At 42.4% G+C, this 13,458-nt stretch overlaps 1 protein-coding gene and 1 pseudogene across 1 annotated transcript; both read left to right on the top strand.

Moving 5' to 3' along the window:
• The first annotated feature begins 1,031 nt into the window (after positions 1 to 1,031).
• On the top strand, positions 1,032 to 3,773 carry LOC125537974 (G-type lectin S-receptor-like serine/threonine-protein kinase B120). The gene is made up of 7 exons (XM_048701292.1): positions 1,032 to 1,053; positions 1,948 to 2,049; positions 2,133 to 2,308; positions 2,383 to 2,593; positions 2,693 to 2,930; positions 3,018 to 3,183; positions 3,267 to 3,773. The coding sequence occupies exons 1-7, from the start codon at positions 1,032 to 1,034 to the stop codon at positions 3,558 to 3,560; spliced, it is 1,209 nt and encodes a 402-aa protein (XP_048557249.1). The 3' UTR covers positions 3,561 to 3,773.
• A 2,929-nt stretch (positions 3,774 to 6,702) lies between these two features.
• Positions 6,703 to 11,084, top strand: LOC125539837 (annotated as a pseudogene).
• The last annotated feature ends 2,374 nt before the right edge of the window (positions 11,085 to 13,458 follow it).

The following is a 13,458-nucleotide window of genomic DNA, read 5'->3' as shown; positions in this document are numbered from 1 at the left end:
ATGCATCCAAGTCCTCTCTATCTAGCCATCCATTTCCGCATCGCGGTTCGTGCAAATACATTTCTCTTTTTTGTTTCTCCTACATAAAACATATCTTGAAGTTCAAACCTATGTAGCGTGGCAAAGCTTTCTAAGCAGAATCTAGGATAAATCTTTTAGATTTTTTTGTCAAATATAAATATACAAAATACGTTTTATTTGATTAAAAATAATATTTTTAGTATTTATCTCGGACAAAAAATTCTAAAAGATTTATCCTAGATTCTAGCTAGAACGCTTTGCCACGTTGCATAGGTTTGAACTTCAAGATATGTTCTATATGGAAGAATCAAAAAAGAGAAAATTTCATATAGAAAGGTAGTTGTGTCGCACGGATCTTAAAGCGATATTGGAGAGCTAAGATAGCAGGACCGGGGTGCAAGTGCTCTAAAAATCCACGTCCCTCCCCTGCCGCCTCCAGCTGCAATGGCTCGCGCCGCGTTCAGCGTCCCCGGCGTTCGTCCCACCAGATATCTAGGTTCGATAGCCAAGCCAACCTCCAAACCGCCGCGAGCTACCCGGCGGACTGTACATTACTTGTGAACCCTTGCTTGTTGCCATAGAAGGGCAAGGATGCTGAATGTTGAGATCTCAATTCTGGATATTTCTGGCAGTGTGGTGTTAGTTAGGGGTTGTTTGGTTTTCAGCCACATATTGCCATACTTTGCCAGAGCTCATCTTAGGCAAATTTGATCAAGTTAGGTGGGTGTTTGGTTCTAGCCACACCTAAGGCAAGAATTTTTTTATGAGCAGTGAACCCCATATGTCATAAACACAAAAAGTGTGGCAAGATTCCCTTAAGCAAGCCAAAGTGTGGCTAACAATTTAAGCAACTCAAGTTAAGCAAGTGTGGCAAAAATAATGTGGCAACATAAAGCAAACATAGTCACAATCCAAACAACCCCTTAGTTTGCCTGGTTGCCGTGCAAGTCCAAGTCCCCGGACCGCCATGGCACATATTTCTTCATGATGACTGTGGCGGTCGCCGGGCGATGTCTGCAAACCTCGGGACAGGTCAGTTTCTCTGTGCTTGATGCAGTCAGGCAACACAGCCAATAATGTAGCCCGTGAGATATTGGCAATTTGTTGATCTTCAATTCCTCACGGAGACCACCCGCAATGCCTTTCCTATCACATCTAGGACTAGGAGGACGTATTGGATATAAAAACTCATGTTAATGTGACCGGCCACATCAGTCAGGAATACCAAATCTCCGACCCGTGTTGGGCTTTCTACCTTAGTGTGTTTGAACCCTCCAAGCTACCAGTCCCAAGCATCTGCATCCCATCTTATTGCCTTGCTCTTCACAAGCATATGTAGAAGAAGGCCTAACTAATGGGCATGACTCCCCTCCCAGTTTTTGTCCTCCTGTTATTGATTTGTTTCTGCAAGTTCGATGATCGCCTAACACCGGCAAAGCCACTCTCACCCGGTGACAAGCTCGTCTCAAATGGTGGCATCTTTGCTCTTGGCTTCTTCTCCCTGACAAACTCAACTTCAAACTCATACATCGGCATATGGTACCACCACATCCCCGAGCCAACATACGTGTGGGTCGCAAACCGCGATAACCCCATCGCCAGCAGTTCTCATGCTAAGTTGGTTCAAATTTCACCATTTTACCTAGTAGACATTTAAATACTCGTGAGCTTATATGCTTGTTTGGTGACCTCAGACAATCTTACACTAAATACAACTTCTCCCTGGTATTTTTATTTATTGTAGCTCACTCCGTGTTTGGTGAGAAGATACATTGTCACATCCAATATATACTCCTAGTTTTTTACTCTGCCTTTTGCACCTCTCCTTGTCAACATAATCAAAAGTTGACCTGGATATATATGCATGCTTCTTCAATCTACTTTTTTTTCTGTTAATTATTATCTCCATTGTATATACTTTTGCAGTGAGCAAAAAGAAGACTGGTGCGCTGAAGATTGCACTCCCAGTCTTGTCAATTCTATCATTACTTGTGTGCATTTGTCTTGTCTGGATATGCAAGTCAAGAGGTTGGCAATATTCGATTGTGCAGCCAAATACATCGATGTTAATACATTAGTGTTTAACATATTGTTGATCTTAATTACTGAAGGCAAGCTCCAAACAAAGGCATCCATCGATATCTTGATTGAGGGACAATTGGGCAATTATGATGAACCATGCGATCAGAAATTTCTATGGATTAGATTCAAAGACATTGTCCCTGCTACAAACGGTTTCTCTGATTCCAATTTGCTTGGAAAAGGTGGCTTTGGCATAGTATACAAGGTACTGTAGATTTCACTTTGACAATTAGAGTAGCGAAGGACATTCCTTCATTATTAATATGAACAACCTCGTAGGGAACGCTGGAAAGTGGCATGGAGGTTGCTGTTAAAAGGCTTACCAAGTATTCTGACCAAGGAATAGAGCATTTTAGAAATGAAGTAGTTCTCATAGCAAAACTGCAGCATAGAAACTTAGTTAGACTTCTTGGTTCCTGCATCCGTGGAGATAAGAGGCTGCTTATTTATGAATACTTACCCAACAAAAGCTTAGACTACTTCCTTTTTGGTATGTCCTGATCACTTATAATGATTCTCGTGCTGACCAAAGGAGCATGCCCGATGTTACGACTAACATAGCTTTACAAAATTTGTTCTTGTCATGCAGATGATACTAAAAAATCTATGCTTGATTGGCCAACAAGGTTTAGCATAATCAAAGGGATAGCCAGAGGACTTCTGTACCTCCACCATGATTCAAGAATGACGATAATTCACAGAGATCTCAAAACAAGCAACATATTGTTGGATGTGGAGATGAGACCCAAAATATCAGATTTTGGCATGGCAAGGATCTTTGGTGACAGCCATCAACAAGCAAATACTAGACATGTTGTCAGAACATAGTGAGTAATAACTCCTGCACTAAACTAATAATGCTTAAAAAACCATTTATGTGCTTCAACTAATTATACTTTTGGGCAGTTGTGAAGCAATTTAAACAATGGCTATATGTCGCCTGAATATGTGATGGAAGGCATTTTTTCTATCAAGTCCGATGCGTATAGCTACGGTGTCTTGTTGCTGGAGATTGTAAGTGGGTTAAAGATCAGTTCGCCCCATCACCTTATAATGGATTTTCCAAACCTTATAGACTACGTAAGTGCTGCTAAATGCTTCAAATTTGTATCACTCGAGTATAACATAGTGAATATGTTTATGAATCCTCGACCTTGTTTCAGGCATGGAACTTCCTGAAAGAAGGAAAATCAAGGGATTTCCTGGACACGATGCTTCTGAAGAGCTGTTCACTGCATCAAGTGTCTTTGTGCATCCATATTGGCCTTTTGTGTGTCCAAGGCTGCCTAAGTGCCAGGCCACTAATGTCGTTAGTCGTGTCTATGCTGGACAACGAGGCCATGCCACTCACAACACCAGAGCAGCTGTTATATTCCGTCGGGAGGAAGCATGATGCAGAAGAGGCAACGGAGAACTCTGTTAACAACGCAAGACTGACAACATTAGCAGGGCGCTAGATGCTTATGATTCCTTGCAGTGAGGTAACCTGAGTGCCCTGGAACATCAAAGGGAAGCAGATTATGATTGACTGCCAAGTGGGTTTCAGTGGCCAGCTGCAGGTGGAGAATCCTCTTCCCCTTTGGCGCCCTCATCCGATGGTTAAATTAAAATTAGTATTGATGCTATATTTGATCCATTGGCTTATAAATCTTATTGTGGTCGGCATGTTCTTGCTGCTTGAGATCAACTACTGGGATCCATGACTGTTTTGCCGGACGTGTCAAAAGGGAGGGAAATGAGGTTGCAATTATTACAACTTTGTAGAATATAGTTGATCAGGTATTCATGTTCAATGATTGTGTTGAATCCCGGTGTCGAAACTAACTGGCTTTCTAAAAAAGCTAATTGTTCGAGATTGTAATAATCTTTTGATCAATTAATGATCTCTATTGCCTAAGAGGGTATGTGTATAAAACGCTTCATGAGAAAAGGGCAAAGGTGATTGTGAAAACCTAGCCGGGGGCAGGCGTCTCCTTGTCTGCATCGATGACTTTTCGAAGGCTACTTCTAGTCTTCTACATGCTCCTGAGTTTCGAAAAAGTTTGCATCGGCAAGGCGAATGCCTAGAGGTGGCATCAAGCTATGCTCATGGGTGCACCGCCAATGAATGCGAGGAAGAAGACGTTGGCACCCTTGACTCTTTGAGTGTAATCTTATTTTTCTGCATGGGTGTGTTTGTAAGGTCCTGTGAATCTTAATAGTATATGACCTTAGCCCTTTTCGCAAAACAAAACAAAAGTGGCCATAATAATTTTGCTACCTGAGTAATTAAAATCCTCAGTTCAAAATATCGAATTTCTTTTACACCAGTCGATTTTTTTAACTCAAATAACTTTTTTTTGAGGTAATGAACTCAAATAGCTATTCATTATTTCCAGAGGACAAAAAAAAAACTATCCGTCCCTTGGGCTTTTTGTACTGTGTGCAATTTCGAGGGCTATGATGATGCATGAGGCAGTGTGGGCCGCGCGTTAATGCGTAGCCCACAGATGGTTATGCAAATCGGGCTAACACAAAAATGGAGAAGGGGCAGGCCGAAGGCCCACACCAGAACCCATTGGCTTTGTCGCGTACCGTCATGCCCCGCTGGCCGCCGCCGCCGGCGGCGGCGGCTCGGCCCGCCGTTGCCTTCCCTCCCTCACCTTCCTCTCCAAGGTGTATCAGGCCGGCGCTTCGTCGCGCCATCGTGTTCACACCCCGCTGATTCCACTTTCCCCCCGCCGTGCGCCATCGCCAGCAGCAATGGGCCCGCCATGCTTACAGCGTTCCTTCGGCAGAGATGTATCCCCAATGGCAATAATCTCTCGGGATGGTGCACCATCTGCCCCTACGCCGTCGGCGTGTCGCCACGAGCTACCCTGCCGGAGCTCCGCCTGACTGACGGTGACCCATTTCTTCTCATATCCCCTTTCTTCTTCTTTGCAATGCTCCCTCCGTTTCATATTACTTCGCATATTAATTACAGTATGTCTTAAGTCAAACTTTGTAGTAAAATTCAAGTAAATTTAGATTAAAACATGCCAACATCTACAATACAAAATAGAAACAATATGAAAAACATGTATTCCACGGTGGATCTATGATATTCGTTTAGTATTGTGAATGTTGATATTTTTTCTGTAATCTTGGTCAAACTAATTATTGAAGTGATATGAATCGGAGGGAGGGAGTACTTAATTTCTATTCAAATCTTATGGAATAGAGTACCGGTATTTTACTGGAATCCATACATAAATTGTATTTCCTTTTTATTTCAGACCTCTTTTCTTGGACAATCTGAACATGGTGACCGGCTGTACTGGCTATCTTAAATTTCATGTAGTAACCATAGAGATTTGTGCCTTTTGTTTTGTTAGAAGAGTCAAATGGCCAAATATACAGGCAAATACCGTCCCCTGTTCACATGTGTGGGTCCTAAATTTAATGTCCTGAACAAAAAAATGCATAGGAGCTCTTAGGTGCCTGTGAACCCTATATGAATAGTAAAATAAAAAAATGCCAGGAAAATTTAAAAAACTCTGAAAATTTGGGGTATCAAACCTGGTCGGTCATTCTACTCACGTGCGAAGTTTCCTGAAGAAATGACATCAGTGGTATTCCTAGCCAAGAAAATGCAATCCGACCTATGATTCATTCATACAGTTTTTTTGTACAATCGAAATTTTTGACTTACGGCTGAGAATACCACGGATGTCCATTTCTTCATGAAGCTTCACACGGAAGTAGAATGATCAGGCAGGTTTGATACCCGAAAATTCAGATTTTTTTTCCTGGTATTTTTTTTATTTTACTATTCATATAGGGTTCACGGGCACCCAAGAGCTCCAAATCCGTGTCCGCAAGGGGACTAGTTGTGAAATTACTAAGGGCATCTCCAACAGTTGTGAGATATGTGTTGGTAAATTTGCCACCTAAGATATAGTGATGATGTGGCATGTATTAAATGTGGAGAGAGAGCAAAGTTGTATGTAGATTAACCAACAATCTTTGCACAAGTTCCAAGATGAAATAGAGAGCAATCACATTTATTGTCTCACCATCTATTGGATAGCTTACATACAACCCATTGGAGTAGTTGTATGATAGCTTGTTGGTTGATGACATGGACATTTTACCAACAAGACTAACATACAACCTGTTGGAGATGCCCTAACTCCATCAGTCTATCTAAAGCAATTACCGTGTTAGCATGCCCCAAACCATACTAGTACTGGTAGGCATTTGTTTTTGTTTACGTGAATCGAGTGTGTTAACTGGTGAGGTAATTCATTTGTCTGGCTAAGCTCCAAAATTTTCTATACTTAACTCCGTGGGTAATATTGAGAAAAAAAATCGGTGCACATGTCCCCTAGGAGATTTGTACTCCCTCCGGTCCTTTTTACGCTGCATATTAGGTTTGACTGAAGTCAAACTTTATAAAGTTTGGTCAAGTTTGTAGAGAAAAATGTATCAACGGTTTTAATACCAAATCAATATCATTACATGCATTGTACTCCCTCCATTCCTAAATATAGGTCTTTCTAGATATTTCAATAAGTGACTACATACGGAGCAAAATGAGTGAATCTACACTCTAAAATATATCTATATACATCTGTATGTGGTAGTCCATTTGAAATCTCTAAAAAGACTTATATTTAGAAATGGAGGGTGTAGAGTATATTTTTATATTATATTTATTTGGTATTGAAGATGTTGACATTTTTCAATATGAAGTTTGTCAAAGTTTATAAAGTTTGACTTGACAAATCTAAAATGCGAACTAAAAAGGAACAAAGGGAGTACTGGATTTGACAAACAGTCAATATTGTGAGTGGCACATGTATTTTTTGCTTAATGACGTGACCAGTCAAGCTAATCTAAAATATATATTTTTTTATATGCAAATGGACCTAACATTATATTTTGATGCCCGGCTTTTGGGAATGCATGATGCTTTGCAAATGGCACAATCCGTAATGGTAATTTCCTTGCAATGGTTGATATAAGTGCAGGAAAGAGAAAGATGGAGAAAACTGAGGCATTGACTTGGAGCGTTGGGAGTTATGACTGGCCCATTCGTCCACATACCCTGTGTGAACGTGCGACCCACTGGTGAATACATAGTAGAGTATTTTCTTCTAGCAATACGTAGCAAGCACTCATCCCTGAACCGAATCATAAAGTTATCAGCACGGTTGATAGACGTGCAGCCACTCATTCTCGGGAGTACTAAGCCCACGCTTTCATATGCAAGAGCAACTGTGCAAAGAATTGTAGCCCACGAGATATTTCTTGATGGGCAATTCCCGACGGCGACCGGCAAACAATGCTGAATAATCCTCGCTCTTGCACCTTGTGTGGTCCTAGAATCATCAACGTTCCGGACAAAGCTGGACACTCATACTCCTGCAAATGTGATGACTGATGAGCTTATCTTGAACAAAAACCACACAAAAAGTCAGAGCAGCATTAGATCGTCCAAGGCTCCAAGCATCTTCATACCATCCTCCTTCTCCTTTCATTGCCTCCATATGAAAACATCTCCTTCCATTTGATCACAGGCATATGTGAAAGAAGGTATGACTCCCCTCCCAGTTTTTGTCCTCCTGTCATTGGTTTGTTTCTGCAAATCGGATGACCGCCTTACTCCCGCAAAACCGCTCAATGCCGGCGACAAGCTCGTTTCGAGCGGCGGCGTCTTTGCTCTTGGCTTCTTCACCCCGGCAAACTCAACTGCGGACTCGTACATCGGCATATGGTACAACAAGATCCCCGAGCGCACTTATGTTTGGGTTGCTAACCGCGACAACCCGATCAAGAATGGTTCTTCTGGGAAGCTGGTTGTGAGCAGTAACTCTGACCTCGTCTTGTCTGACTCCCAAGGCCATACTCTCTGGACAACCACAAACAACTTCACATCCGCAACCACGGGAACTGCTGCTATACTGTTGGACCCCGGAAACTTGGTCATCCGGTTGCCGAACGGCACAGACATATGGCAGAGCTTCCATTACCCGACCGACACCGCCCTCCCTGACATGGTTTTACCACTGAGCACAAATGATGGTATCTTGAGGCGCCTCGTTGCTTGGAGGGGCCCTGATGACCCGGCCTCCAGCGACTACTCCATGGGTGGTGACTCCAGCTCAGACCTCCAGGTTGTCATCTGGAATGGGACGAGACCATATTGGCGCAGATCTGCGTGGGATGGGTCATTGGTCTCTGCCCTGTATCAAAGCATTACTGGCTTCATCGTAACTGAAACAATTGTTGACAGAGGGGGTGAGTTATACATGACATTCACCGTCTCCGAGGGATCACCAAGCATGCGCATGATGCTGGACTACAAGGGCACTTTTAAATTTCTGGCGTGGAACAGCAATTCATCATCATGGGAGGCTTTCATAGAGCATCCTAGTCCTATCTGTGAACGCTATGCCTATTGCGGACCATTTGGCTACTGTGATGCCACTGAAACAGTTCCGAAATGCAACTGCCTCAGTGGGTTTGAGCCTGATGGCGTTAACTTCTCCAAAGGGTGTCGGAGAAAGGAGGATCTGAAATGTGGTAAAGACAATAATTTCTCGACCCTGAGAGGTATGAAGACACCTGACAAGTTCTTGTATGTCAAGAACAGAAGCTTTGACCAATGCACAGAAGAGTGCAGTCGCAATTGCTCTTGTTCCGCATATGCTTATGCTAACCTGAAAAATGAAAGGGCTTATGCTAACCTGAAAAATGGAAGTGGGGATGCGGACCAGTCAAGGTGCTTAATTTGGTTGGGAGGACTTGTCGACACGGGGAAATTTCATGATGGTGGTGGTGAGAACCTGTACCTCCGCCTTGCCAGTTCAACAGGTATATATCTTTCCTTGTGCACTTATTGGTTATATCTTGTATGGTTTGATCAACGGTATATCTGTACCTCCGTCTTGCCAGTTCAATAGGTATTACCCTTTATGTTGAATTTTAGATGTGGTTAGGATGACATACCAATCAGGAGAACTGCAAAACTTGCAAGAAATGCATGTTAAATCTTGAAAGCATCATCCTCTTGCTGGACTATATTTCTAGCTTTTTACAAAGAGAGCAAGTTGTCGAAGATTGTACTCCCTGTAATGGCTAGATGTGGTTAGGAAACTTAGGATGGCATAATAATTACAACAAACACAACACTTGCAAGTAGTGCATATTAAATTTTGAAAGCATCATTCTCTTGCTGGACTATACCTTTGGCTTTCTGCAGTTGACAAGGAGAGTAATGTATTGAAGATTATACTCCCAATAGTGGCTGGTCTGCTGATACTCGCATCCATCTGCCTTGTGTGGATATGCAAGTCAAGAGGTATAACAAGATTTACTTCACTTTTTAGGATGCAAGTTTTATGAGCTATTCGTAAAAAATACTCATACTAGTTATTCCTGTCGGTGTCAGGTAAACGACGAATCAAGGAGATTAAGAACAAACATACACGACAGCACTTGCAAAATTCTAAGTTGAACGAACTTGAGAATGAAAGTATAGACCTTCCATATATTTGCTTTGAAGACATTGTTACTGCAATAGACAATTTCTCAGACTACAAAATGCTTGGGAAAGGTGGCTTTGGAAAAGTTTACAAGGTAACAAGAAATTTTAGTCTCATTATTGATAACACTTTTTGCCTTTTTCTTTTGCTCAAGGATGGTGTGTTTGTGTAGGGACTATTAGAAGGTGGTGGTAAGGAAGTTGCTGTCAAAAGGCTTAGTAAAAGTTCCGGCCAAGGGGCCGACGAGTTCAGAAATGAAGTTGTTCTAATTGCCAAATTACAGCATAGAAACTTAGTTAGACTTCTTGGTTACTGCACTCATGAAGATGAAAAGTTATTGATATATGAATACTTACCTAACAAAAGCTTGGATGCCTTCCTTTTTGGTATGTTCTAACTTATGGTCACGTCTCACACAACATTATGTGATGATCGTTAATGTTTTTTTTGCAAGATGCAACAAGAAATTCTGTGCTTGATTGGCTTACCCGGTTCAAGGTAATTAAAGGGATAGCGAGAGGTCTTCTTTATCTCCACCAAGATTCAAGGTTAACAATAATTCATAGGGATCTCAAAGCAAGCAATATCTTGTTAGATGCAGAAATGAACCCTAAAATATCAGATTTTTGGTATGGCAAGGATATTTGAAGGAAATGAGCAACAAGCGAACACTATCCGCGTTGTTGGGACATAGTAAGTAATATATGCACCCGCTAAGGCTTAACATGCTAATTTTTTACAGCTTAACTAATTCAAGTTTCGTGGAATGATTAAAACAGTGGTTACATGTCTCCTGAATATGCAATGGAAGGTTCCTCTTCTGTCAAGTCTGACACGTATAGCTTTGGCGTTCTATTGTTGGAGATTGTAAGCGGGTCAAAGATCAGTTCATCCCATTTCATGACGGACTTTACAAACCTTATAGCTTACGTAAGTAAACTAAAATGCTCTAACATTCAACAACTCAAACAATCATACTAACTTAAGGATTTAATTGGTTTAGGCCTGGAGCTTATGGAAAGATGGAAATGCAAGAGAATTGGTGGACTCGTCCATTGTGGAGAACTGTCCACTTCATGAAGTTCTACGATGTATTCATATAGGTCTCTTGTGTGTTCAAGACAATCCAAGTGCCAGGCCGCTCATGTCATCCACTGTGTTCATGCTAGAAAATGAAACGGCCCCGCTTCCTACTCCGAAGGAGCCTCTATACTTTAGGCAACGATATGATGAGGTTGAAGACCAAAGAGATACCATGGGAATAACCCTGAATAAGATGACTATCACTGTGCAAGAGGGGCGTTAGATGTTTAATTCATTGTTCTCCTTTTTTGTAAACTTCTCTAGTTTGTATAGGTGAACAGTTCAGCAATTCATGTTCCTATGGATAAATAAATAATCCATTGAGTGCATTGTAATCCTGGTCGTGGGTTATTTTCATAGATGGTTTCCATGTGTGGAATTTACGTATTTTGCTCATATGTTCCTCACCTTGTCAAGTGGAGGAGGCTACCTGATTTATTTTGTCTGTATCCAGCTTCCTCGGTTAGTCAATGGTCTGAAGCTCTGAATTGCTAATTTGGTAAAAAGGCTGCTAGTAATTATATGTTCGATTTCAGCTGGCATCTTACTGTGAAATCCATTTTTTTATGTTATGTTGCTATTGGCAAGTGAGATTGGTGTACACGCCCGAATTCTGACAATAATCTTTTATTTATTCAGATGAGTGGGCAAAACTTCAGGTATGGAAAACTTCTGAAAGTTCAGGTTCGACCTGAACAGAAAAGTAAGAAAAAAGTGGGGCTTCTGTGAATCTCTCAGTATCTATCAGAAAGGTAGAAAGGTCATTTCAAGTGATCTTGAACCGGTAAGACCAGAATAAATTGCCAGCCTAACTTATCCCGAATCATATATATTTCCTCTGAAGTTTCAGACATCACAATAAAAAAAATATTTAGCCACTACATCTGCACCACCTCTTTCATAGTTTCATCATTGAGATAGTATTGTTTACGTTTCAAAACAGTAATCTTGAAGTGCGCATGCATACTGTCAATTGTGATGGCCTGGTAAGTTCAGGATTTTTTTTCTTTTCAAAAGACAGGTCTTCAGTATATCCATGGTGCTGCCGGAGAATCAAGATAAAGGTGCTGAATTTGACTGTGGGTCTCCTCACGATCTGAAGTTGTTGAACATTGTCTTTCATGTTGCTTTATGAGTTCGACCATTACACCAACTTAGGGTGTTTGAGCTGCATGGTGGTTGCTTTCATTGAAGTTGAAAACAGAGTTAAATTCCAAGGTTACCATTAGCTCTTTCTGTGGCAAGAAACAGTCAAGTTCTCTGACAAGTACACATGCTTCGTTTGTCCCAATAACAGGACCATCAGAGGTTCAACTTTATATATCCATGCCACAGAAAAAACAGGACATGTCGCCTGAATATGCCTTGGAAGGAGGCATTTTTCTCTGTCAAGTCCGACACATATAGCTATGGGATCTTGTTACTGGAGATTGTAAGTGGGTTGAAGATCAGCTGACCTCGCCGTATTATGAGTGATTTCCGAAACGTTATAGGTTACATAAGTGCTACCAAATGCCTCGAATTTGGCCAAGTACAACACAACGAATAAAAATGTTATTAACTGATTATGCTCGACCATGTTTCAGGCATGGAATTGACTGAAAGAAGGAAAATCGGGGGATTTCCTGGACACGGTGCTTCTGAAGAGCTGTTTACTGCATGAGGTGTCGCTGTGCATTTATATTGGGCTCTTGTGTGCCAGGCCAGGCCACTCATGTCGATAGTCGTGTCTATGCTGGACAATGAGGCCGTGCCACTAACAACACCAGAGCAGCCTTTGTATTTTGTTGGAAGGAGGCATGAAGCGGAAGAAGCAGGGGAGGACTCTGTTAACAACGCAAGCCTGGCGACGCTAGCAGGGCGCTAGATGCTCATGATTCCTTGCACTGAGGTAATCTGAGTGCCCTGGAACGCCTAAGGGAAGCAGATTATGATTCACTGCCAAGTGGGTTTCAGTGGCCAACTGCTGGTGGAGAAGCCTCTTTCACGTTCGTGCCGTGCCCTCCTCCAATGGTTGGTTTAAAACTAATACTGATGATAGCTCTGGTCCATTGACTGCTCAATCCTGTTTTGGTACTATTGTTCGGAACAGCGCTGGTCGGCCTGTTCTTGCTGCTTGGACTCATTGCCCAGTATGGAAAACTGCTGGAAGTTCAGCTTCGTCCTTAACAAATAGTCAGAAAAAGTGGTGCTTCCTTGAATCTCCCAGTGTGTATCAGAAAGGTACAAAGGTTATTTTCTTCAAGTGATCTTGAACCTGTAAGACGACCATAGTAAGCCCAACTCACCCGGAATCACATATACCTCCTCTGAAGTTTCAGATATCACATTAAAATATTTAGCAATTGCATTTGCACTACCTCTTTCATAGTTTCATCATTCATATAGTTTTTTTTTTCACTTCAAAACAATAATATTGAAGCGCATGTGCATATGGTCACTCGTGAGGTCTGGGGTCCTCTCTCCCACGAGGCGGCGGCGCCGCGCCACCCCTGGGGAGTCCCCGTCCACACCGCCCTCATCCCTCCCCCTCCATCGCCTCCCTCTACCGCCGCTGTCGTTGATGACGCCGCAGGGCGAAACCCCTGTGGTGAGGCGGCGGCGGCGGCGCAGTCCCCGGCCGGCGGTAACGCGTGGGGGTAGCGGCGTCCATCTCCCTCCTCCTCCAACGGCAGTGCAAAGCGGGTTGGCGGTGGCCAGGAGATCTCCGGCGGCCGCTTGGCGGATGAGATTTGGCTGCGATGAGATCTGATCTGGGCCC

The sequence above is a fragment of the Triticum urartu genome, chromosome 2 (genome assembly GCF_003073215.2).
Source record: "Triticum urartu cultivar G1812 chromosome 2, Tu2.1, whole genome shotgun sequence".
Taxonomy (NCBI): Eukaryota; Viridiplantae; Streptophyta; class Magnoliopsida; order Poales; family Poaceae; genus Triticum; species Triticum urartu.
Note: the sequence above shows the minus strand (reverse complement) of the source record. Positions and strands in the feature narration are given on the sequence as shown.

Excerpts from the sequence above, each read along its gene's own strand:
- LOC125537974 (XM_048701292.1), top strand. The coding sequence starts at position 1,032 with ATGTCTGCAAACCTCGGGACAG. Across the intron at positions 2,309-2,382 it reads GCTTTGGCATAGTATACAAG|GGAACGCTGGAAAGTGGCAT; the intron begins GTACTGTAGATT and ends ACAACCTCGTAG. Across the intron at positions 2,594-2,692 it reads CTTAGACTACTTCCTTTTTG|ATGATACTAAAAAATCTATG; the intron begins GTATGTCCTGAT and ends CTTGTCATGCAG.